The sequence below is a fragment of the Perognathus longimembris genome, chromosome 11, assembly GCF_023159225.1.
Source record: "Perognathus longimembris pacificus isolate PPM17 chromosome 11, ASM2315922v1, whole genome shotgun sequence".
NCBI lineage: Eukaryota > Metazoa > Chordata > Mammalia > Rodentia > Heteromyidae > Perognathus > Perognathus longimembris.
Window position 1 is genome coordinate 62,954,756 of NC_063171.1, and position 26,483 is coordinate 62,981,238.

The window sequence follows — 26,483 nt, forward strand, 5'->3', positions numbered from 1 at the left end:
AGGTGTCTAAGTTCATTTCCATGAGCTGTACCAGTACCTTCCATTTAGCAAAACATAAACAGGCTTTCCCACAAATAGAAGTCACCTCTCGGATGTGAAATTCTCATGATGCATAGGGGTGACCTTTTAGCTCTTCTCCACTAGTCTCTCCTCCTATCCCTCCTTAACACCATCCTGCCTTAATTAGCTTTGTAGAAACTCTTCATTTTGATAGGTCAAATTCAGTCTATTTTTATTTTATTTTTTCCCATATGAACTTGACATCATTTGATTTGGGTTAATAAAAAAAGATCTGAATTGATTTGTATTACAAATATTAGTGTATGATATTTATGTCAATTGTCTCAAGCAAGGACAAGTGTTCTTCCTCTCCGTCTAGGATTTGTTTTCTGTCTCTCAAGAACTTCTGTTTTCCTTTAGGTGTCTTCCATCTTTCTTTTAGAATTAATTCTAATGCATTTTCATTTTAGCTTTTATGTGATCTTTTTCTCCAACTTTTATAACTAATTGGTTTTGTAGAGAAAAAATATCTCCCAACACACCATCCCTTCTCCCCCAGATAAGCAAGCTTCTTTTGGCTCAAGGTCTCTGCCAGGCATTCTTTCCCCTCCTGGTCATCTTACCGTCATTTGTTCCTCTGCTTGGCCATCTTACCTGCATTCCTTTAGTTGGCTCCTCTTCATCCTTTTAAGACCAGAGTTAGCCACCATTTCTTTAGAGTTTAAGGTTAGCTGGATTTTTGGTTTTTTCCTAGCACAGAGAGAACCACCTAAATATTCTGGCCCTATGGTGTGAAAGAGCTTGAGGTATTTGCAAAACAAGACCAGTGGGGCTGGAATAGAGAGAATAGGCCTAAGAGGTTGGAAGGGAGGCAGAGCAGGTGCATGTGGCCTCTCTACTCTTAGCAAACATTTATCGAGCATTCCTTTTGTAATTTTTACATTGTAATACATTTCACAAGGACACCACCTGCAGTATTTCTATACACAGGTAGAAAATTTATAGCCCTACTGCATATGAAAACGTATGGATTAGAGAAATTCAACCATTTATCTACACATCTGGAAAGGGATGGACGACACAATGATTTCCTATCCACTGTAACACTGAGGATGAAAATAATTTACTCAAAGGGGGTGATGCTGATGAAGGTACCTTGTATTCATAAACTGCTTTGTCCAACAGCCCTTCTTTTGTACAACTGCTTGCAGATTATAAAAACTAAAAGAAAACAACTTACTCAAACCTTAGGGTTTCAAATTGTAACTCCAAATTTTCCCTTCACCGTATCTTCTAAGGTTTAAAATTAGGCTCGCATACTCAAGGGAACAATGAAATCAGACAACTAAAAAGAAAACTCATCAGATAAGCTCCTCATTTAAGAACAATAGTACAAGCCAGGTGCCAGTGGGTCACACCTGTAATACTAGCTACTCAGGAGACTGAGACCTATAGCTGGACTAATAAATACAAGTATAAATATATTTGACTTTCCTGGCATTAACAGACATGCTTTTCTGGTGGAGAGTATTCCCAGGGCCTTGCTCTCTCTTGGCCTACTTGCTCAGGTGGCACTCTACCACTTTAGTCATGCTTCTAAGCCAAGCTTTGCGCTGGTTAATTGGAAATGGGATCTCATGGACTTTTCTGCCCAGCCTAGATTCAAACCATGAGCCTTCAGATCTCAGCCTCCAGCCTTGTAGGACTGTAGGTGTGAGTCTATAGAAAATTTGTAACTGGTCTCAAACACCATCAAATGGTTTAAGTTTGCTATTTATTTTACAATTATAGCCTCTCTCTCTCTCTCTTTCTCTCTCTCAGACCAATGGCTCATTAATACAAATCACAGGGTATAAAACAAGCTGTTGACTTAAGACTGTCTGACGGGCGATCCTGCTGTGAAGACTGCCCATTGGGCTGGCAGGATTTCCCCTCCTAAATCATTTCAGGCTCAGTGTCTGCAGTCAGAATAGCAATCCTTAGTTATGAAGGGAAAAGAACATTTAATATATAAACTTAAACTATCTGCAATACCTTTAGCAGTCCATTGCATGACAAGAAATCTTCTGCCTCAATTTTAAATTCAAAAGGCTAATACTGGAAAGTGAATATTGCTTTTCTAACTTTCAGGCAGCTTCTTGTACTCGCAAGCAGCTCATGGGGGATGGATGGGACTAGAAGCTCTGAGTCGGCGGGAGCTCTGCCTCCACGCGCTAGTGTCCGTCCTCGGGCCACAGTGAAGGAAATGCCGAAGAGCTGGTTCTGTAGGCAATGAAACAATGAAAATCTGTGGAAATGAAACAATGCAGACTTCACAGAAAAATGGACACTCAAATTCTAGAGTACTCGTTTTTTATTTTTATAAATTTATATTAGGATATTGTACAGTTTCAAAGCTAACAACAGAATCTTTTTGTATGTGTATTTAAAGCATTAACAAAATAAAAGTCTTTCACAAAAGAAGTTCATGTTACAGTACTATTGAAATATGAGGCACAGAGTAATTATGCACTTGTGGGTTATAAACAATACATTCATTTTAACGAATAAACATTTAATGTGGTAACAACATTTTGGTTAAAATAAATATCATGGTAAGTGTCAACAGCAACACCTGAAGTACAAGGCTACAAGAAAGGTGTTTTGTGATAGATCCTATGCAGAACGGTAGAGCACATGGGGAGTGGTTGTATTATCTACTAACTTCATAATCATTGCACACTTCGGAGCCCTTTGTTTATACGGGGACATACCACACGCACCACTCCTCAGCCTCCACGTGCGGCACGCAGTCACTCGCCCCTCCCCAGGGCATCCTGGGTACCATGGTCTGAGCAAGGTTTGGAATAGGATGGACCTTGCATCGACAGCTTCTTAAATCAACGCCAATGTTTTGCTTAGTGTAACATCTGCTTAGAAACAGAAATATAAAAAGAATTTTTAATCAGTAATTATAATGACTAGAGCTGCTAATCACACCCATCGTTCCTTGAAATGATCCCACTGGAAATTAAATTGGGCTTTCTACCATAGCTTCTTCAGGTAAACAGGAACATTCTGATTAAAAAGGAGATATTGTATCTGAAACAAAGAGCTTCCGCACAAGGAAAATAGTCATATATTTCCCTGACAATTAAAGTTTTCCCTAGCTATTTCTTTGTAGAAGCTAGCTTCATAGAAAAGAGAAGGACAGCTTAAATCTCCACTCAGAAGGCTCTGTGAGGGGTTAAGCTAATAAAGCTTACATCCATGTATGCTTCAAGACTGAAAGAAAAAGTCAACATTTCATCTCAATTATATGAAAATGATTACAATTATGGTCAACACAAACAAGTCTACTGGTTCTTTCTTCTGGGTACAAGCTTCTGGTGCTTAGTATGAAGGTTCTGAGTCATGAGAGTCTGGTAAACAGCTTCATAAAAGAGACCGGCAAGGTTTCCTTTGCTTATTTAGTCCAAGATAAAACTACCCTTCAGATATCCATATGGAACCAGGCAAACTATTAAACACAAAAGGTTTTATACCTTTTTGACATGTATATATGCTTAGAGTTCACACATTTGAGCAAATGAAAATACAAAACTATGTGGAGAAACAAAACGTGTAGCTCTCCCGGCTGACATGAGCTCTCTGAAGACCAGGCCTCCTGGATGGCAGGATGGCCGGGCCACGGGTGGTGGTGGGTTGGTGACGCACACAGAGACCTTCTCAGTGACGGTCACTGACCTCGGGTTTCACAGTTCTGAGCGACTGGTGGCTATGGTATGAAGGCACTCAGAAAAACCGGTCTCCAGCACTTACTACACTCAGCCCATTTCCTTCAACTAAATTAAGCATTCCCCTCTCTATTGTCTTCAGGCACAAATACACTACTTCACTCAAAGCTTTTCCACAAAATGTTCCTCTCATTACAGCCTGGCTATAGTAATGGCCAGTTTCCATGTCCTTAAACATGTTCTAAAATCACTGCCAATTATCCACATACACAGGTACACTGTAACACACATACTCACTTCCTCTCTGACAAGACAAAACACATGCATACCAGGTGGCCAAAATTTTAAAAAGTTTAAAAACTATTTTCAATTTCAATGGGCATCACGTTCTCAGAAAAATCTGAAACACAAATGGCTAAAATGCACACATAATATAAATAAGAAAGTAATTTGAAGAATATAAAAAATTTTCAGGGGAAAAATCAGAATTTCAATAAAATCTATGAATAAAAACATGCTTACATTATTGTGTACAATTATGACTTAAAATGCATTTAGACTCATAGAGAAATTGAAATATAGTACTGCAAGATTACTTGAAGAATATTTTTCAAATGTACAAACAGTAATAAAAACACACAGAAAAGGCCTTAGGCAATATGGAACTTAAAAATTACTATCACACCAGCCAAATGGATCCTTAACCACTTTTTAAATGGATTCATTTGTACCACTTAAATGCTGAGAAGATCAAAGCTATTAAAAGACTCTTCAGTGTCCAAATCACATTTTACCCCCACACCTTTTCACATTTAATAGTTGCACTCTGAATGTGTAAGCTAAGAATTTTGAATGTTTCTCAAATACTTTGTTTATATTTAGCGTAAGAAGTATATTTAAAAGATAAATGCTAAGAACTAAAACACATACTTCGAACTTAAAAGAAAATTCACACGCATTCACAACCGTGTTTATCTCAGTGTCCACAAGCAACTAGCAAGCGAAGGAGGCCGGTGTTCAGACACTTCTCAGGTTTCCAATCGCTCTGACGAAGGCCAAGGCGCACCCTCCCTATCTGGCACCGATGGTCTATCTCCACACAATTTACCACCAGAAAAAAATGCAAGTCATTCTTAAAACCCTTTAGGCATGAGAGACTATCTCCTTTCCCTACCTTTCTACTGTGCAATTTGATCATCCGGAAGCCATTCTGGGGGGGTTTCCCAGAAGGTGCAACAGATTGGTACAAAATGAAACATCTGAAAACTGGTTAAGGATTCAAAGCCCACTGGCTCTGAAGCACGAATCTTGACAGGCAGACACACACGGGGAGGTATGATTTGCAGAAATACTTGACGCTGTCCGGGTGACGTTCCTCACGAGCCACGCGCTCAGCTGCTGGCGGTGCACGAGTGCATCCTCTTGGCCACGTCATACACATAGGTGACGTCCGGCCGCTTCTCCGGGTCTGGGTAGATGCACATGTTAACTAACTGTCGGAGCTGAGGAGGAAGCAACAGGACAGGCTTTAACCAACTCCTCGGGGCTGGGAACAGTTAGCTATTGATGAGCAAAGCCTATTCCTTTTTCTGGGGATGCTGTGAATAATCTTACGGTCCGCTCAGTGTCCCAGGAGGCAGTAATTCGAGGGAGAAGCAGTTCCCACCGACGGAGGCTTTCAGCAAGTACCAAAAGCAGCAGGTGTTTCCCTGTCCGACTCTGGTTAAGTGCACACACACAGGCCTGGGCTTGATCTAGAACTGAGGACCTTAGCCTGGACTCTTAAGTTCAAATTTTCATAAGAGACAATGGGAGTAGATATCTAGCATATATATTTATTATGAGTTAGTTCATATAAATATTTATGAATATAAAGTTTTATATTTTATGTAGGGAAACCGTTCCTCCAAACTAAAGCAGTAAACTGTCAGGAAGATTATAAATATCATTTTAGACTTACACTGTGTTAAGTAGTATTTAAGTATCCCGTCTTTATCCAGAAGGTTGAGATTTATTTCACCAAAATAGCACATCTCAGTAAATTAAGAAAATATCTTCTTGTCGTATGGTACAGATCCACCAATTAGAAATGTATAAGGTGTAGCTGGGCACTGGTGGCTCAGGCCTGTAATTCTAGACACTTTGGAGGCTGAGCTCTACGAGACTACAATTGCACGCCAGCCCAGGCAGAAAAGTTTGCTCGACTCTATACCCAAAATAACCAGTGAAAGCTAGACTAGAGAGATCAAGTGGTAAAGCACCAGCCAAGCAAGTGTGAGGTCTTGAGTTCAAACTGAACTGCTGCCGTAATGCTGCCACAAAGCAAAACAAACAACAGAAAAATCAGTACAGGGTTTTCTCTCAACTCTAATTGACATCAGTTTAGGAAACCACCTTCTTTACCCTGTGATCTGTCCTATTTGGGTTCTTTTGCCTTGTACCTTGCATCTTTAGGAATAATTAAGCATTCTGAAAACTTGTATTGGATCTTTTCAGCAAATGTATCAGCACTTAGTAAATGATCAAGTTAGCATCGTGTCTTGACAGTCCTCAATTCTTACAAGTTTTGCGAAACGAATGACGAAATGTGGCTGAAGGCTGTTGACACTACTGTGTGACTGGAGCTGGGGAGAAAGGCCATCATGACAGAAATCAAGGCCTGTCCCTGGGGGCTGCCAGATGCTGGCTTTGGTGAGGAGACAAAGGGCCCTCTGGGAGTCACTGGCTCTGGGAGTCACTTTCTCCAAGTATTCAACAGTGAGGAGGCAGCAGATGGCTGGCCGGTAAGAGATCTCCCAGTTCTCATTCCTTCAGCTGTGTCAGTCTAGCAGAACAAAGGTTGCTGACTGGACTGCAGCCACACCTCTGTAAGCTCTCCACGAGGGGCAGTAACTTCATACCCAACGGGAGGACCTGGAGGTGTCACGCTCTGCAGACAGGCAGACAGCAGTGGTACAAACTGCTGGGCAGTGAACCTCAGGCATTGTCCTGAGCTCGTGTGAATCCAGGGGGTGGGATGTTACCAGCTAAACTAAAAACAGGTGCATCCACCCATGCACAATTCAGGAAGCAGTAGGACAAGCCTGATAGAATGATGCTACCTTAAGAAAGACAGTGGGTTGTAAGAAGTAATTAGATGTTTTGTTTAGAGACAAAGGACAGGCAGGGAAAGATAACTATTGCACAAAAATCATTCCATTTAACCAGAAGATACAGTAGTGACTTTTTTTAAACTTCCCAACACTGCCATGTCCTTTAAAGCTAGTTTTGATTTGTTAATTTGTTTTGTTTTTGTTGCCAGTCCTGGGGTGTGGACTCAGTGTCTGAGCACTGTCCCTGGCTTCTTTTTGCTCAAGGCTAGCACTCTGCCACTTGAGCCACAGCTCCACTTCCAGGTTTTTTCTATATATATGGTGCTGAGGAATCGAAGGGCTCCATGTATAGGAGGCGAGCACTTTACCACTAGGCCATATTCCCAGCCTAAATCTAGTTTTGAAAGCTCCCTTTTCCTGTACGGTATTTCAGAAGAGAGTGGAAATTCCAACCTACTGACAATAACTAACTAGCCCCTGGCCTGAAGAAAAAAGCCACAGCAATGGGGGAAATCATGCGACGCAAAGGCAGGTGAAGAAAACAGTGACTGAGCAGGTATACAAATTTAGATATGCAAAATATGAAAAGCACATCACAATAGGTATGAACCAGCCAGTCAGTTTAACTTTTCCTAACCAAAATCTCCCAGGATTCCCATCTGCCCTGGCAGTGGGCCCCTCCCTCGGCGGCCACGCAAGTAATTCCTGGAGGATGGGCCCTGGTGCCACCACAGGGCCGGTCCTCAGAAGATGGTCTGGAGAAGGGCACTGGGTCGCTCCCAGATGACAAGGACAGCATGACTCCCTTCTCTGTCCTGCCCTTCTCGTGCCTTCCTTCCTGTCTCACTCGCTCCTGTGCTCACTCATTTGTTCATTCGAGCAAGGCCTTTGGAGTGTTTGTTGGTGTGCTAGACACTTCATTAGGTGATCAGAATAAAGCAGCAAATGAAGCAGAGGAAGCACCTGCCCTTCTACAGTTTACAACCCAGTGAAGGAGGAAGTCGTCCGCAGACTTGCAGGTGAGCCGCAAAGCTCTAAGTGTCGCGCAGGCACTCAAACTCTCGGCTCGCCGCGCTCACGGAGCTGTGAGTCGCTCCAGTCAGCACGGAGGAGCAGCAGCTGACGGCCGCACTGCAGGCGCTGGAGCCACTGTGGAGCCTCGGGCGCCTCTGACACTTCAGGAAGCATCGGCCGAGCTCCGGGATCACCAGGCCTTGGCCGCACACTGCATTTCATGCTGTGCTTCTCAGCAGCACAGTCAGCCCGGCCTTGCAATGCCCATGACGTCAGAAATGGGCGCACACGCCCGTCCTCTCACGCCTGTCATTCCCACATTCAGCTTGGCGTTCTGAGATGACATCCAATCAGGTCAGGAGCTGGGGTTTGAAGGCAGGGCTGGGTGCTTGCTAGGCAGGAGCTGTACCTGCGGGCCACACACCCACACCCCACCACCTTTGTTCTTTTAGCCTTACTTGTCAGATAGGGTCTCATGCTTTTTGCCCAGGGCCAGCCTCAAACTGCAATCTCCTACCTCTACCTCCTGGGTAACATGGGCCGTCGGTCTCTGCCTTCCTGCCGGCCTTGCATGGAAATCCTCAGTTGCCTATGACAGGTGAGAGCAACCACACTCAACCTCTGCCTGGTGTTTAGGTCGCTCCTCGGCCCCAGTGCCTGCCTCAGAGCTGGATTTCAGCCTTCACCTTCATCTCCGCGTGTGCATGGAGCGTGTGTATGTCCTCCTGGCCTCCGCTGTGCCTGTCACACAGTGTCCCCTGGCTGGGCTGAAGAGCCAACGGGCAACTTGCACCCTAGAGGACAGGGCAGGGTTTATGGAGGCGGCCCCCGAGCTGAGGCGTGAAGAATGGATGCAATCCATGTGGTGGGAATGAGCTTAAGGAAACAGACTGGCTACGGGTACTCAGCCTGAGAGAGTTAGGTGTGAGGTAGATGGCAGCAACAAGCACTTGGGTGAGGAGGGAGCAGAAGACAACACAGATGTAAGGAGTTTAGAGTGGATTCCTACAGGCAACAGGAGGGAGACATTAGTAAAGCTTCGCTTCAGAACCTCTTTTATTGGTACTGTCAAAAATAGACCCCAAAGAGACCACCACTAGCAGAAGACTCAGATTCCCCAGAGAGGTCAGGCATGAAATATTACTCATGAGACAGCTTCATCCAGGGCAAATGGGAGAAGAGTTCTCATACATCCATTTGGTCTTGTTTAAGAGCAGATATCACTCTTGGTTATAAAAAGATCTCTTACCTCCAAAGAACCCTAACATGTTAGCTATTATTGTTTTTTTTTTTTAAATTTTTGTTGGTACACAAGTTTGAACTCAGAACCTCACTGAACGTTCACTCATCTTGCTCACTTGGCTGGAGCTCTAACCACCGGAGCAGTCCTACTTCCAGTCCTGCTTTTTGCTTGTTGTTTTGGAGACCTTTCTGCCTAGGCTGGCTTTGAACCACATCCTCCCAATTTCAGCTTCCTGAGTAGACAGGATTATAGGCAGAAGCCACTGATGTCTGGCTATTCTTTTATTTTTAATTGTTTCTAAAGCACCGTCATCCTCCCACACCAATCTCATTTCACAGGTATGTTAAAAAGTAGACAGTAAAACCTGAGCCAGGTCATTGGGTATTAGTGCAGGTCTTTTCCCATCTTATTGTGGAGAGCTGGCTTAATTCCACTTAGTCACTTAGTTCTCGTGATGACTACAACAGCCCTGCACGCTTAACAAGCTCCATAACACCAACTGACTGGCTGAATTTCACAACATCTCTGGTCCCTCAGGTTGAGGTAGCCTCTGAGTTCCAATAAGGGATCTGAGTTACCAGGTACTAACAGGAAGTATCCATTCCGAGGTGGTCAAGGTAAGTGAGAAAAGTGAATTCTCCTGCAGTTTATTCCACTGAGAAACTGCTCTGACCTCCATCAGGTATACCCAGTAGCACAGTGTAGCAAACATCACTAAAGGAGTCAACTAACTTTTCTGTTCATGTTTTCTAGCAAGTCAACAGATTAGAATCCAGGTCCTTGCCAAAGACTATATAACTCTGAACACTGGTAGGTCCCACAAAGCACCTGCTAAGAGAGAATGACTCTGTGCTGCATATAATTCATCTTTACAGCTTTAGATAAGCTAAGTTCTATACTTATTTTTACTCACCAGATGACCCCAAGGGCACATACTGACAATATCCATACAAGTTGACTATCCTGGCAAATCACCTTTCCAAACTGCTTTAATGCTTGTTTTTTATTCTATCAATTATCACTTTGACATCTGGAGAAAACTGCTGCTAGGGACACTGACTCATTACCCAGGGACCCTTACACGAGATATCTTTGTCTTAACAGTAGGAAAATGTTCTTTTAGCTGAGGCGTTGCTATTTCTTGTTCCGTTTCCTTTTGTGCTGTGAGACAAAGGAAGCAATAACCAAACGAGAAACTCTACTACAGCACCTGGTCGCCATGGGACAGGGATCTCATCTGCACTGTTCCAACCCTGGACTTCACTGTTTCTTCCTGTTTCTCTTCTCTATTTATTGCTCTATTTTTTTCTGTAAGTCATCTCAAATCTTTCGTAAAAAGAAAAAATGGTGGATTTAAAATTATATAGTAAGAGATTTACATAGGCTCAGTTTTCAATTTGATGGACTTTTCCTTGGCACATATATCCAAATACTGGTTGCTCCAAAAATAGACTTAAATTGGCGTGAGGGAAAAATCAGCTGCAATATAGGCTTTTGGCATAGGAAGAAAAAAAAATCACAACAAATCATTTGATATCTGAACCACCATGAAGTAACAATTTGGATGAAAATGCAAATTAGTATGGATCCATATGTAGTCTTTCATTACATGAAGAATTAAAGGTATATAAACATGGTCACACCTTATTCCTTCCTCTTTCAATGTATACAAAATTATGATAACATTCAGATGACAGTCACATTTTCCATATCATGATGAAGAGGACCAGAGGGCACCTCTATCATACAAACCAAGAATAGTTTTGATAGAGGTCAGCACTCATTACAGAAATAACAAAGCCTTTAGCTTTGCCAGCCAGGACTCAATTTTTAGGTTGTTAGATAACTACGCACTTCAGGTAAAATCATTTGGTTGTTCAGGGATGAACTTTTTGGAGCTGGCATACACTTTCAGAGGCTGCTACAGTGACTTAGATGTGCCACATTATTAGTGTTTCTAAAACTCCAACAGATCAATGAAAATACAGATCCTAGAGAATTTCCAGATCAAAAGCCAACTCTTAGGTTCTGTAAGATAATTGTGGACTTCCAATACATGCTGACAGATCAGAGAGAAAAGGATTTACTCAAAACCTTTCTACACATTTTCACATGACTTAGTTTATTCTGGTTCTCATGACTATTCCACGGGTGGGAGCTATTATTCCTATAATTTTATGGAGTAGTAATGTTCCTGTGGTTAAAGACCCGGACTCACACCTGAAACAAAACAACCTAACTTCAGACTCAAGCTTCTGGATACTATGATGTACTGCCATAGAAAAATTCTAACTCGGTCTGCAGGTTTCCTCATCGCTACCTCTGCACACATGTGGATTGCTTTCCACACAGTAGAGAGCAGACAACTAGGCTAATTTTCAAAAGATAGCTCTAAAGCAGATGGTCAAAATAGAAACCAATAGAATTTGTCTTGGGCTCCAAAATGAGATAAGAGACAGGCCTTCTTTATCCATAATAGATCCACTTAAACAGTGACACAAACATCCAGTTGATTTTGTGACTAGTGTGGCAATTTTGATGTCATTTTAATCTGTCTCATTCATTAAAGTGGCATTAACTCTTCCAAACAAAATGTATATGAATTTTAATCTGAATAATGTCCTCATTCTAGATGATACACTTATATTACAAGGGTATAGGATATTGCTTGATGGTAGAGCACTTACCTAGCATGCACAAGGCTCTGAGTACAATGCCCACTATCAGAAAACAAACAAAAACCTACTGATATAGACCTTATATAAATTAAAAATATTAAATCATCAAAGTAAAATTATTATGCAGCAATCTCCCTCATCTCTGTTTTAGATTTTTTTTTTAAAGTTCCTACAGAGCTTTGGAAGAAGGCAAGTTACTTCAAAACTCAAATTATCCACTACAATGAAGTTCCAAGGATTATATTATTAACTGTCCTTAAGAAAAAGATGTTAAGATAATAAAGTTAAAATTCTCTCTCTGTTATTTTATCTCAGGTTTCAGTTTCTAAGAATGTTAGGCAATCATTAGCTGAAATTTTTTGCTATGCTGGAATTGAAGCACACAGCTTTCCATTTATCACTTTAAAATATAGAACCAATATTCATGGCCATGGCATTCCAACATGTATAAAAAGAAGAGCAAATAAAAAAAGTATTTCATGGTTTATATTGTCTGACAAATTTTATTTATGTTGTGCTAGCTCCTGTTTATTATAAATGTGTACTTTATTTTTTTAATTATCCTATGGAACTTGTTAAACATAAGCAGAAATAAAGGTCTGCATGCACAAGAGCCTTTCCAAAATCAGAGAAAACTGCTTAATTCAGGTGTTCCAGAGATAGTAAAAAGGCAACACAGAAACACTTAAATAAGTAAGATATTATAAAGTAAAATAAAATGGAGTCTCTAAGATTTCTAAAAGACTAAAAAATTAATTTTCTCAATGAATCAGATAACATACTAATATATTTTGATCTACATATTTCTAAAAAACATGAAAACACATAGGTCAAGAATAGAAATATTAAAGAAAATGTTAAGAGTCATTGTTGTCAGGGTGATAACCCAATTACAGATCAAGTTCAGTCACGTACAGGGTATAACAATACGGCTCTTTGTGCATTATAGCTCTAGGTCACTAGCACAACTCTCAATAGAATAATAAAGACTAGTGCTACTGTACTGTTTCTTTTTCACCCCATCTTAATCCCTCTGAGACCAATTATGTTATATCAGCCTCCCAGATATATCCAATTTCCATCTACCCAAGGACATATTTTAGCGCCCCCAAAGTGGGTCTAATGCATTAAAGTACGCTATATTTTGGAGCTTTAGATATTTATACAAAATGATTAGGTGTATCTAAGCTGCACACTAACATCTCACTAGTGAGAGGCTTGGGGGAAGAGGGAAAAGGAAAAAGTAGTCCTACACAGACAGAAGGCAATGTAATGTCTATATTTCACAACTGAAGATCACTCAGTATCTTTTAAAAACTCAAAGTCTTGCAGAAAGTTGCATGTTTTACCAGATCCCACAGGATGTGTGAAATGCAGGGAGTCAGTTTGGATTCGTGTCTTTAAGGAGCAAGTCTCCACTGTCACTTCTGAAGCACAAGTGAACAGAGGGACTACTTAAATATATTTTTAAACAAAAATGGAACATTCATAATTTAAAGATTAATGTTACATGGCAATTTTTAGTATAGAGAAGCCAATTGCACTTATGTGATGAGAATACCAAAGTTAATAAAATGATTCAACAAGGAAACTCAAATGCTCAGTGTTTGGCATAATATTGGGTGCTAATTTTACTAAATAATAAGCATAACTGCACATTTTAGAAGCTGAATTTTCTTACCTCACTTGACATTTGACTGCATAATTACAGATGCTACAGAAATGTCTGAACAGCTTTAACTTCAAGTGGTACTTGTGCCACATAGTAAATATAACGTACTTCATTTAAGTGTCCGTGAAATAATATATTAGTAAGAATTTTCCAGCATCAACTTAAGTAACACAAGCTAATTTCCAGTAATAATTCTAGGGAATTCATATAATTCTATCAACATCTAAGAATCTAGCAACTGTAGAAGAATTTACTGAGACAAAAAGTTTTTAAAAGTTACTTTAACTTCAAAGATGGGAAAAATAATCTCTACCTGGTATTCCCACCCTGCATTTTCTCATTTATCTTAGCTTTATTCTATGGTGGTTCTTTTACAAGCCAAAAGATAAAGGCCGTAATTTTGCCACTGACTCAAATTTTGAAACATCCTCTAAACAATTTCTGAATTTAAAAAAATGTTAGGTTAAAAAAATTGCTCATAATCTTTACAGGTTTGATACAGCATTTTCCTGTCCTTAATAATGAACATTTAGAACATGAAATACAGGTAAAATTACAACAAGCAATAACACATTGCTCAGTGTATTACTCTGATGCCTGACTTGAGAAGCATGTAGATTTCTATACTCTAACATGCAAAAGCCAACAGCAGGCCCAATCCAGCCTCTCACTGACTGCGCCTCTGCCCTCCACACGTCCCCCTCCATGGCAGGGTGAGAATGCAAAAGATCCAAGTGAGGAGCTGGTAAGTCTCCTATGTGGTAAGCTCAGTGACAGACTCCCTAGGGGCTCCTGCAGCACAGGGACAGAAGAAGGGAAGGGGAGAGGGAGGGGGGGAAGGGAGGGAGGGAGGGAGGGAGGGAGGGAGGGAGGGAGGGACCAACTGGAGGATCCTAAGGCTGACACTGGCCCTCACACTGAACGCATCTCCACTTGCTACCATGTAGAGTGGGAAGTAGGCCACCACCCATCTCTAACCAAAATCCCAGTGATATGGATTACAGAAAATGATTACTTCAAAAGCTGGAAAACAAATTCTGGAATTCATTTTTATCAAAGCCACTTAACTATGTCATACTCTCCAATGACTTAAGACATATCTGAAATCAGTGTAATGCAATTAAAAATGTATTGTTATGAATATATAATCAAGTGCAGGAAAGCTGCTACCATTCTTACTCTTCGTCTTTGATTTCAAATCCTCGGGAAAACAAGGGTTTTTGTTTCTGGAACAATGATGGTTGAGGCAGAGTGCTTGCATACTTGCAAGGAGCAGCAGGAGGATGCTGTCAGGCTGCACTGCTGTGCTATGTTGCCAGAGAGGAAAGAAAAAGCCTGCTCTCCTGCCTCTGTTCTCTTAACTTCATGAAAGAGAAGGAAGAGAGCAACTGGCCCAGATCCATGAGCAATGCTGTAATGAAGGTCCTCTTGATTACCAAGAAGCGTTAGCCATGTTCCCCATGTGTTATGGGTGCTCAAAGTTTTTTCCCTCCAAGCATGGTTTTGCAGTCTTTAACTTCCTAGTCCCCTGCTCTATTTTCTCAAACCAAGCCCTCCATTTTCATTGTCATCTTTTATGTGCCCATCTGCAAACCCTGCTGCTCTTGACTTCTCAGAACTTTCTCCCAAACCTATCCATCCCATGTTTTTACCAAGACTTTCATGACGTGATTTAAAGAATAAATATATAATTGTGATGACCATTCCAGTGACAAAGAAGGAAAAAGCTCTGTCCTGATTCCCAATAATTATCCATGGGCATTTCTGATGACAATGCTTACCTAAAAGAATGAAAAGCATACAAGGCACGACACTGGCAAGAGAAAACTATCACATCTGCTACTGTATTTCTTGAGTAATTTTTGCTTTTCTACATAGTCCTTTGGAGATCTTTCTCTCATTCAAACTGGACTGATTAAGTCATTCACTTTTTAAAAATGTATTCCTTTAATCTCACTCCTATACTTCCTCAATTAGTGGTCCAACTTTTAAAAATGTTTCAGGCCCTAGAGAAACAGAACAAACGCCAGAGAACTGTTCTTTGGGGGCAGAAGCTGGGCAGTGTGGAAGGGAACACGTGTGTCAAGAAACAACGCAGGAAAAGGGGCCTGGGAAGGGTCCAGAGGAGATGATGGCCAAGCTGTGCTGCAAAGGGGATGGATAAATTTACCTAGTAAAGAGCAGAGCAGGCGGTCCCGCAGAAAGAGGAAACAAGATCCAGGAAAGCGTGAGGTTTGTGGAACTTCTACTAGAACTGGCATTGAAAAGTGAAGGGAAAAAAAGAATTGTCTTTTGACTTGCAGGTATTTATATAGTGTCTTCTAATCATCAACACATTTAATTTACACAAAGAGATATCTCAGGGAAGACATCGGCTTTCAACCCAAGATTCTTGTTGACTGCAGTAGTTCCACACTGATACATAACTTAAAACAGAAAGCATATGATGCTCAAAAAACTATAATGAAATGATCTAAGTCAAAAACTATGTACTCCCTAACAGCCTTCATATGCAGGTTAAATAGTTTAATCTGGAGCTCTAATACTATGTATGTTATAACAGCATAATTCAAAAGAAACATTCTGACATACAGGCTCATTCTTATTTTGGGTTTTTAAAACTAACTGGTACTTTTGTTTTAAACAATAACATAAGAAATTTTAAAAGATACAACCTTCTAAACTCTCTCATGGAGTTATTACAAAATGACTATATCAAGCATAAGCTTCCTTAAGATTCCTATCAACTGACTGACTAGCAGACATAGCTCAGGTTCTTATGCAATGTTCACTTCAAACTCTCCTGGAACAGGAGCCTTCAGAAGCTCAGTAGCAGCTAAGTACATTTGTCAAGCTCTCAAATATATATTGACCAAATTCATTTACTTACTACTTTTATTGTTTAAGTTATAATGCCTTGCCACTTTGGCTATATAATGGACACTTCCCTGGTCTTTTAATTAAAAGTACACTATTGAAAAACTTTGGGCTTTGCTTTTCATTGGTTCCTGTATTTAGTTAGCTATACTAACAAATTAAACTCAAATTATAGTTTATATATTTATATATATATGTATGTGTATATATAGATATATATATATGGCCTACCTTATTTTTAAAAAATTAAGAAATTATGTTAGCAACAAATCTTCTCAGGTTTTAGTTGCTACAATGGATTTTGAATAATTGTTTTACAAATTGAGTTTCCACTTAAGGAAAGAAAATGTTTATTAGTATACCTGCATTTCAAAGCTTTTGTTCTGAGACATTTTCTACATAACTGATCAGATTAAAGTAACACTGTTATAGAGTCTGCCTATTTTTCACATTCATTCTTGAGTAAAAAAATCATTTCCTGTTTACCTATTATGATATTGTACCTTTCTATTGCATCTGGGCATGGCAACAGATTTTACCAATACAAGGGACCGCACTCTTTTTTGGAAGACACACCATATGTGTTTTGCTTTATAGCTCTTTTAAAAACGGGTAACTCTACAGAGCAAAGTAAAAAGTGGAATCTATTTTCCTTTCCCAACCCGAAGACCTTCTATCTGGGCCAGACTTTGATATTTGCCCCTTGGCTGAGAATCCACATCTCCAACTTCACACTTAGCTGCAGTGAAGTAGCCCCGCAGGCAGGCCGACTTCAACGAACCACTAGTGGTATCATCATTAAAATCCTGCTGAAGGTCACCATGGTAACCGCCTGCTGAGGCCTCACGGCTGCACTCCGCATCTCCTAATCAGCTACCATGTGAAATGCAAATTCAGACAGTCTGAAAATTAGTCAAGAAGAATAGGGGATGAGGATGCAGATATGTGAAATATTCATGTGCTTCGTGGAAAAAAGAAGACAGCATGAATGACACAACAAAGAAAGGCCCCTGACATTCTTGCTATCATTTTGCATTATTGTTCACACCCTACTCTATTTCTGGGCTGAGAGTTCTGAAGTTGGTTTTGTGAAGTGCCATATTTATATTCTATACCCAAAATAGTAATTAAAAGCAGCTAACATAACAGCATTAACACCAAATAAAGATAATACCTCTAAATTACCATGGCTGCCTTTTAAGAGTGTATTCTAATTACCTAAATAAAAATGCCATGAGACAATAAACTGGGCATCATTGATTATCAGTATCAAAACCATAAGAAGAAAACATGAAGCAGAAATGCTTTATACGTGGTTTTAAGAAAATTCTGTGGAGATATTTATTATTCAAGTTACACAGACTGAAATTTCTCTATACATTGCTAAGACCAAATGCTGTTCATTTCCTTCACAATAGAACGACAGGCAGGATTACCTAATAAGTGAACATTCTAATTGTTTCACATTTTCCTTTGCTCCTCTCCATTTTCCTGGGGCAAAATATCTGTTGCTCATGAGGTGAGATGTCCTCTGAGACAGTGCTTTCTCTGGGCGGGGCCCAGATGCACAGGCCAGAAAGAACTATGGGAACACACCTTAGTTGACTTGAGAGTCCATTTCTGTATATTTTCTCCATAAATACAGGTGCAATCAGGGTGCGCTAGGATAAGATCTTTTTTTTTTTTTTCTATATATGTGGCGCTGAGGAATAGAACCTAGGGCTTCATGTATACGAGGCAAACACTCTTACCACTAGGCCATATTCCCAGCCCCTAGGATAAGATCTGAGTTGCTTTATTCAATGGAGAACTGGATGCTGGGTAGTGCCAAAACAACTCATTTCAGTGGGATACCAAGGCAAGCAAGGATTCATGTCTCAAAAATGTTTAAAATTCCATCCATTCTATCCAATATAACCTCAAACTATTTATCCATGGTACTGACTGTAGCATTAAGGCACTCAGAACACAGACAGGTATCACTACAGGGGAAGAATAAAGCTTAAAGTACAAGGTTGCAACAGAGAGCTAGAAGATGGATGTTTCAGAATTCAGAAAACTCAGATGGGAGGGAAACTCTGTGATGTTTGCTGGTCTGGATGGTGAGAAGGAGGGGTTGGCCTGCTGAGAGGGGGCCATCAGGGTGAGGTAAGGGTCACCAGACATGCTCAGTAACCACAGCCTGGGAGTGGGCACTGGTCCTTCCCTCCTGTGTCCGGTCCACTGCAGCCACGCACTACGCCCCTCACACCCAGGAAGTGGCCAGTTTCACGCCACATGTTGCATTGTGTCCCCTCCTCATTATGATGGCAGTCAACTCTAAGCAGCAAGAGGCTAAAAACTGCTGCTTCTATCGCGTGTGCTATTCCACTGGATTTCTGGGTATAATTCTGTAATCAAACACGCACATTGCAAAGTGAACAAGAAACACATGGACTGAGGGGGACTTACTTCTTCTGAGTAGTGATCTGAAGGAAGAGGTGGGTAGTCGCACTGCTCTATTTTCTTACACAGCGAGTATAAATTCATCTTGTCACCATAGAAAGGACTCTGTAGTGCAGCCATCTGAAAAAGGTCCCCAATGAAACTGATAGAGCAACACAGTAACTTTACAGGGCAATTTCAGCACGTACATAACACTGGGGTGGCAAATAAGTATAAACACATTAAATAAAATTATCTGATCATTGTAATTTTCATGTAAATCTCTTTCTGAGGATTACTAAGTACTAGGAATCTACAATTCAAGTTTTGGTTATGTGATTTTTTTCTAGCACATCTAAAATTCCCTAAAATGAAGGTATATTTAGCATATTTCTTTAGATACACAACATTAAACAAAATTAAGAAACAGGATGTATCACTTAAGAATGCTTTCCATGTATAATGCCATAAAAAATGACTGGCATAGCATGACAAATAGACATCACAATGTATAGCACAATTATATAATGATTGGAACCTAAGAACCATAAAGCAGATGTAAAACTGAATTATAACCCAGGAATGGCTTAATGAACAGAATGAATGCATGTCTTCTTCTACTGGATCCTATATTCTGTAGGAAAGATTATTCTGAGAAGGGAAAAAAGGAAGAAATCTGAGTAACTGATCTCAAATAGTTTACAATGAGTTAGAACCTTTTCTTTTGATAATATCTCAAAAACACTGAATACGTTCAAAAAGCCTACAAATCATAGGTATCACTTAAGGCATCCAAATGAGAGTTTGATGCAGAAAAAACATGACTCAGAGGATGAACAACATTCAAAAAACAGACATTATTATTGAACTTAAATTTATTTTAGGACACGGCCCTAACTTGACATTTAAAGTGCAAGCAAATGCTATGTGGTAAGTAGGGTTACAAACTAAAAATTCAATTTAAAATGTTCACATCCTGTTCAGAACCTTCTGAATCTTTGAACCGCAGCAGCACGGATCCAACATGGAGCGCCAGGCTGCCCAAAGCCAGTCACCCTTTTCTACATGTGCTAATAAGTTTGATTTTGGAAGGACAATGTGTACATTCCCCAGACAGGCAGAGTGTGGGTGAAACACGCTGGTCCATGCTGTGCTACTCAGTGAGCGTCAGTGGGGACAGGACAAGCTGAAAATGGCTCTCATCTGTCTTCCGTGCTCCAGACAGGGTTTAACTCCTTCAGAGCCTTGGCTGGGAGAACAGGCCCGGAAAGCAGCTCAACAAACTGGTAACCAGCCTCCATGCAATATAAAACCTACAGAAACCTACACAGACCAACCAAGGAATAGCTGTTCCACATGGCAAGAAAAACAAGAGAAGGAAATTTAAATCTCCCCTACAACAGAAAACACACTAGCAAAGAGGAAACTTTTAAAGAAGGAACCATGATATTTTTAAATTTAAAATGCAAGGATGCTTCATAATGAATAGAATGTTCAAAATGCCATCTTAAAAAATGCATTGTGTTTATAAACTATAATCTCCTTACTCTCTAAAAAGCCTTCAGTAAATGTACACATATTCATTATCATATGCTAGGAGTTCATTATACTACTTTTGTCTCAATACTGCAGTGTTAAAAAAAAAAAAAAAAAACCTGAATGTCCCCTAAGGAGTTAAACAGGAATAGTATATTTTCATGCATCTCCTGCTTTGACAGATGAAAAATGTCAACTGTCCTGTTTTTATTTTCAAGCTTTTGCACTATTCATCTGGTTCATTAGTGCATCTCGATGCTGCCCCTGACAGCTGCTCGCCCTCTCCTCCCAGCAGCTGAATTTTTCAGGCTAATTTGATCCTCCACACTGAGACGATCGCTAGAATGATTGACTTGCTCCCTGACCTCCAGGGTCTGACTTTGCTGATTAGTATTCCGGGGGTGTCGGAGGGACGAAAGCCCACTGTCTGTCTTCGGGGCTGGTGGCAGCTCTCTTTTTTTTTGAACTGTAAGCCACCAACCTACAACCCTGGAAGGATGCAATTGCTGCGCCGAACAATAAAGGAAATGTGTAAAACCCACTTTTCCATGTAAAGGTCCGTGTAGCAAAAGCTCAGCGTCTTGATTTTAATTAGTAAAGTCTACTTTGTTGCATATCAATTAAAACTGCACTCCTAGGGTTTTTTTTTTAATATAAAGGTTTCAGAACTATTTGAAAGTCTAATTTTCTGAGTTTAAAATATGTTTTCAGAAAAAGCTCCCTACTCTTCATTGTTAGCAGTAATCTCTTAGTAGGTTCCAATATTAAAAAAAAATCTATATGATGTTATGTGCAATTTTTTAAAGCTGAATTGACAGATATTTCTATTAACATTACATTCCAATGTAACTAAAAAGATAGAACACATTAAATTAAATCTTTAGACAAATTATAATTCTTGCATAGAGTAGCTGAGAAAATGCATTAAGGTGAAAACTATTGTTAGCATGACACTTCCACTAGTGTCATGGAAATACACAACTCATGAATGCAGAAATGGCCAAGGAAGTAACTTCTACTTTAATGATCACTTTAACAGTATATAAAATTTGGAGCTTATCTTTCAAAGACAAATTCACTTCAGTTGACATGAGTTTGCTAGCCCTAAAAGCATTGTGCAACCTTGCCCCCTAAACATTAATCAGCTCAACTCAAGAGATTTTTATTAATAAACTTAATCTCATTACTGGGAACTAACCTGTTACTTTCTTTTAGGTATTTAAATGAAAAGATGTTCCTTGGATAGTATTCAACTATAACCTAAAGGACTCCAAGGTGACCAAGCAGGAAGACATCTTACAGACACCAAGTGATTAATTTTAAAATTAGAGGAACACTGTTCTCCAGCTGATTCTTTTTCAACACTTCACCAATTCACAGAATATAAGACAGTGAGTGAAAAATACCTTGTCGTTCCATTTTTGTATGCAAACCATTTTACTACATCACCATTTCATAAAATCACACAAAGAAAATTGAGAAGATTTTACTTGAGTAATCATGTCTTTGATTTGGAGTAGTCATTAGTTACATTAGTAGGAAGACTAAAATAAATCATCTCAGCTGCCAGAAATTAACTGGACTCTGCAGTTAGTATAATAACAAAAGATCATAATATAAATTAACAAAGGCACCTACACTTCTAAGTTATGGTGGTCCAATGAAAACAGATGACCTCATTTTCTACTCAAGTCTCAAGAATAAAGAAATAAACCAAAAAGAAAAAGTAAGACATACAGTTTTCTCCCTATCCACAATATATTCCCTTATTGAGATATGAAAATTATTATACACATTGAGCATATTCACGTTATTAAAACAGAGGTAGACTAATTTCAATTAACAGCTTGGAATCAAAGTCTGTTATCCTGTCATCTGATAAAATAATAAAATGATAGTCACTAACTTGAGATTCTCTTCAATGCTGTTGCTCTATAAAATGGTATGAAAAGTGTTTGTTAATAGTATGCTTTCTTCTCTGTTCAAATTATTCCACAGCAGTAGTTCTAGAGACTGGACTTACACAGTTCCATCTTCCTTTGATACAGCAGAGTCCTTCCTCAAGCTTTGCCAATACAAATTATGACTCATGAAATCTATTTTAAGTGATCACCTACAAGAATTGTCAATTTGTATACCAGCCTTAAAGCTGAATAATACATGAAACAAAACACTGATAAATCCATTTCATTATTACTTTCCTGAGATACTCTAAACAAGCTTTTCCACAGATGTTTAAATATCTACTTTATTGACATAAAAGTTCATATTTAGAAAAATAACATTTTCACCAAAAAGACACTGAAAATCAATTAGAAGTTAATGTGTAGGTGTCTATTACTATTAAATTCAGTGATAAAAAGTGACTAGCTCGATAAGCTCATTCTTCCTGATTTAACAGCTGATTCTGAACATGATGCAGGAGAGGTGTGCGCTGCGAGGGCAAGACAAGCAAGCAACACGCAGCACTGCCTGGGACTGCCCGGCCCTACGTACCTCGTACAGCAGGCAGCCAAGAGACCAGATGTCAGACTTGAAGTTGTATCCATTCTCGTGTATTCTCTCTGGAGACATGTAATAAGGGGTACCCACTGAAAACACACAACAAATGCAACAAGGAATGTGAACATGAAAATGCACCTATCAAAAAAAACATACTATTTTATTTAAAAAACAAACATGTCACTAGATAATGAGTAGGATTGCAAACTATTCTTGAGAACATTCAGAAGTATTTAATCTCCTCTTTACTCCTTGACCATTATAAAGTGCACGGATACTAATACCATAATAAAAAGGCTGTGGTGTTTTAAACTTGAAATTATACTCCTTTGGTCAATAGAGTTAGAATTTAAGGAGCATAATTAAGGCGGGAGGGGGGGGAGGAATTGTAACAACAACAACAAAAACCCACCTAAAAGGTTCATAGTGGCTTTGCTTTCTGTTTCTAAAACATGGTTTTCGTATCCCAAATAATTAAACATGATAACTTAAGCAATTTACTTTAAGCCAATAGCAGTGTGAGGTAATTCAGGAGAAGCTGTACAAAATCAGTTATACTTGCTAACTTTTACAGAAGTATCCCTGAGGACATGGTCCCACTACAAATGTGCTCACAGTGGTACCATAGTTACCCCACTGCAACACAGGAACATCGCACACGAGGTTATGCATGTGAAACCACCCCAGTTCCGGAAAAGTTCTCAGCTCCCACTACTACTGAGACAATTTTAGAGACTTTTTATTCAAGTGTTTTTAGAAGTACTTAGTACTAAAATACTATGACATTTTTCTCTTTCTATAGCTCTTTTAGAAAGTATCAATATTGTTTGAAAATAAGCAAAAGTATTTTACACAGTAAAAACATTTAACCGACATTCAAGATGAATGACAATTCAAGTTTAAGGGCTATAGTCTCACCACTAGCCAGCAGTAGGTTTTTGCCTAACAGAAAGTCAAAATCTAGAAACAATATTTAGGAATCTTATCTACCAGAGAAAATGGCTGCTACTCATGAAGAAAAGAGCATTCTGCTTTTTCTATTAATTTTCAAGAACTCTCCAGGTACATACTGTAAACCTTAATGAGATTAACTCTCAATACTAATAACCAAGGGTTTTGGAGACAGTAAAGAACCACATCAATAATCAAAGCACTTTCCTCAAAGGCAGGAATCACTTCTCCAAAAGAATGAAGTTATAACCTAAGTAAGCTTGTGTGAAAACTATTCCAGGCTAACACCAAGAACACCATGGGCCACGTATCAAGCAAGACTACCAGCATTCCATTTTCACCAGTAATGGCTACATTAGTCACAATGCATTAGAGAGAGAATTGTTCATGAAAGAAGCAAAAGAGGAAGCACACAAGCACACCTCAATAAGCCTGGCTCTTCAGTTAGGAAGTTACGGAGGCAAGTTTAATTGCAGTATTCACCTCGAGACACAAATTTATCAATTTCAAGGAGTGTCAAGAAAACAGAAGAGCTAGGTTGAAAGTACTGTGACTGCGTAAAGCCATCTAGCTTTGGGAGTTCTGACCACTTTCTCCTGCAGTTTGCATAAGCAACACCAATGACGGGAAGCAGTTACAGCCTCTCTCCACTTAAGGAAGGCAGGTAGGTAGTGTTGGAATAATGAGCAGGCTCTGCCGAGGCTCCTGGTTTCAGGATATAAAGCAAGCGACTGGCAGTGAGGAATGTGCACAGCGGCTTCACGGAACCCACAGGGGGCAGCTGCAAACACTGAGGCTTGAAGGTTCAGAGTTTACCCAAAGCAAAGGCAATTTTAACCAGGAGCTCTGGGAAGCCTGCTGATACATTAGGGGTTTGATATGAGTGTGAAAGATTGATGACGGGGAAAAGGAAGAACAAATGCTAGCATTTTACAGAGATTAGCCCCAGCATAACACCTTAACTACAACACCAACAGAACTCACCGCCACGACCCACAAGTGAAGGGAGCAGAAAAAGAACCATTAGGCATTCCAAACTAACACGAACAAGATTTCAAAGTGCAAAAGGGCCTTGTGTAGTGTGCTGCTGGAGGTCATCATGAAAGGTGACACACTCAGTGCTGCTATTTCAAGCCTAGACATGATACTCCCTCATATGATAAAGAACGAACACGCTTATCCTGTATAGACATGTTTTGTTACAATGTACACACTGCAGTCATCTTCAATGCATATGAATATGTAAAGCTAATAAGCATGTTACTCACCTCTTGATCGACACAGTTCCAAAACAGTCATTACATAAGAAGTAGCACTCTGCACTCCAGCTAACAACTGGGTAAATTCATAATCAACCATCAAGCACAGGGGGCCCTAAGAGAGGGGCAGTGGCACGGTTTCCCTCTGCCATGCTCCCCCATGCCCTCCACTCTGGACCCAGCTCTTCTGCTGACTGACACTGAGCAGAGACATTCAGCACCACCCCAGCAGAAGCTGATTCGTCTTTACCCCCTCTCACTCTAGGGGCCTGAAGTTCCCAAGCTCAGGAAGGTGTATACTACATCCAAATGCAGCACTATATTTTCAACATTTCAAACTTAATGAAGATATAATTATGTCCTAAAATCCCTTTAAAAAAAAAAAGAAATCCATGACAGCTCTGCCTATGATTACTGTTGCCTAAAGAACGTTGTGACTTCATTTAACAGCGACATAAGAGGAGTTGTGGAGAGCGACGCTGAGACATTACAGCCATCTGCAAAAGACTGCACACTGAGGAGCTTGCATTGAGAAGGCTGCACAATCCCACTTACTGTCCAATGCTTTACAGCCAGGGTAAAATAGGAAGACACTTTGCAATAGCATATACTTGTACCGTTTTAGCCTCCACACAACGTGAGTCAACATGAGTAAGGAATGGGCAATACTATATAAAACAAGAAAAGGCTTGAGATGAGAGGAAAATTGCCACAACTGATAATATTATCTGAACTTTCTTTCATCTATATCAACACTTTATTATAGGCTCTACTAACGCAAGTCAATCATTCAAAGGCAAAAGTATTTTTATGACATTATATGAAATATATTTATATGGTATATGCTCTATAAACAGTTGCATTCTAATTATTCTGAATAAAATGAAGACCAGTTTGTAGTATGTTCAAGAGAGCCAACAAACTTTGCTTGCAGAGACTGCTGTTGGGAAGATACGACTAAAGTAATACCATTTCGGTAGAACAGACCATATACAGAATCTTTTCAATACTTTGACTAAAACTTAAGCACTTTAATCCCTGCAAAAAGTTGAATAAGGAGGGCTGGGAAGATGGCCTAGTGGCAAGAGCACTTGCCTCATATACATGAAGCCCTGGGTTCGATTCCCCAGCACCACATATACAGAAAACGGCCAGAAGTGGCGCTGTGGTTCAAGTGGCAGAGTGCTAGCCTTGAGCAAAAAGAAGCCAGGGACAGTGCTCAGGCCCTGAGTTCAAGGCCCAGGACTGGCCCAAAAAAAAAAAAGTTGAATAAGGAAAACGAAGGATGACTACAGATTCTGCATATACAGCTAGAGTTCAGTTGTTTCTTCATGTCCTTTTAAAGGAAAGAGGTAAAGCAAAACTGGTTCTGGGTCAGGAGGCCTCCCATCTTAACCCAGATCCAGCGAGATGGGTGCATGCCACAGGGAACCATGGGAGACCCGGTGAGACCGGTGTGTGCTGGAAGACACCCTGGGAGACCCTTTGTGCTCTCAAGTTCCACAGCACTACAACTGTG

At 39.9% G+C, this 26,483-nt stretch overlaps 1 protein-coding gene across 2 annotated transcripts in view; it reads right to left on the bottom strand.

Moving 5' to 3' along the window:
- Positions 1–2,320: 2,320 nt before the first annotated feature.
- Positions 2,321–26,483, bottom strand: part of Nek7 (NIMA related kinase 7) — a 126,034-nt gene continuing 101,871 nt past the window's right edge. For both annotated transcript variants that reach the window (XM_048357371.1, XM_048357372.1), the window contains exons 8-10: positions 22,749–22,843; positions 18,744–18,857; positions 2,321–5,218 (exon numbers count right to left, since the gene is read on the bottom strand). In XM_048357371.1, coding sequence (XP_048213328.1) covers positions 5,108–5,218; positions 18,744–18,857; positions 22,749–22,843 — 320 coding nt within the window. In that variant the 3' untranslated portion in view covers positions 2,321–5,107. The remainder of the gene's footprint in view (positions 5,219–18,743; positions 18,858–22,748; positions 22,844–26,483) is intronic.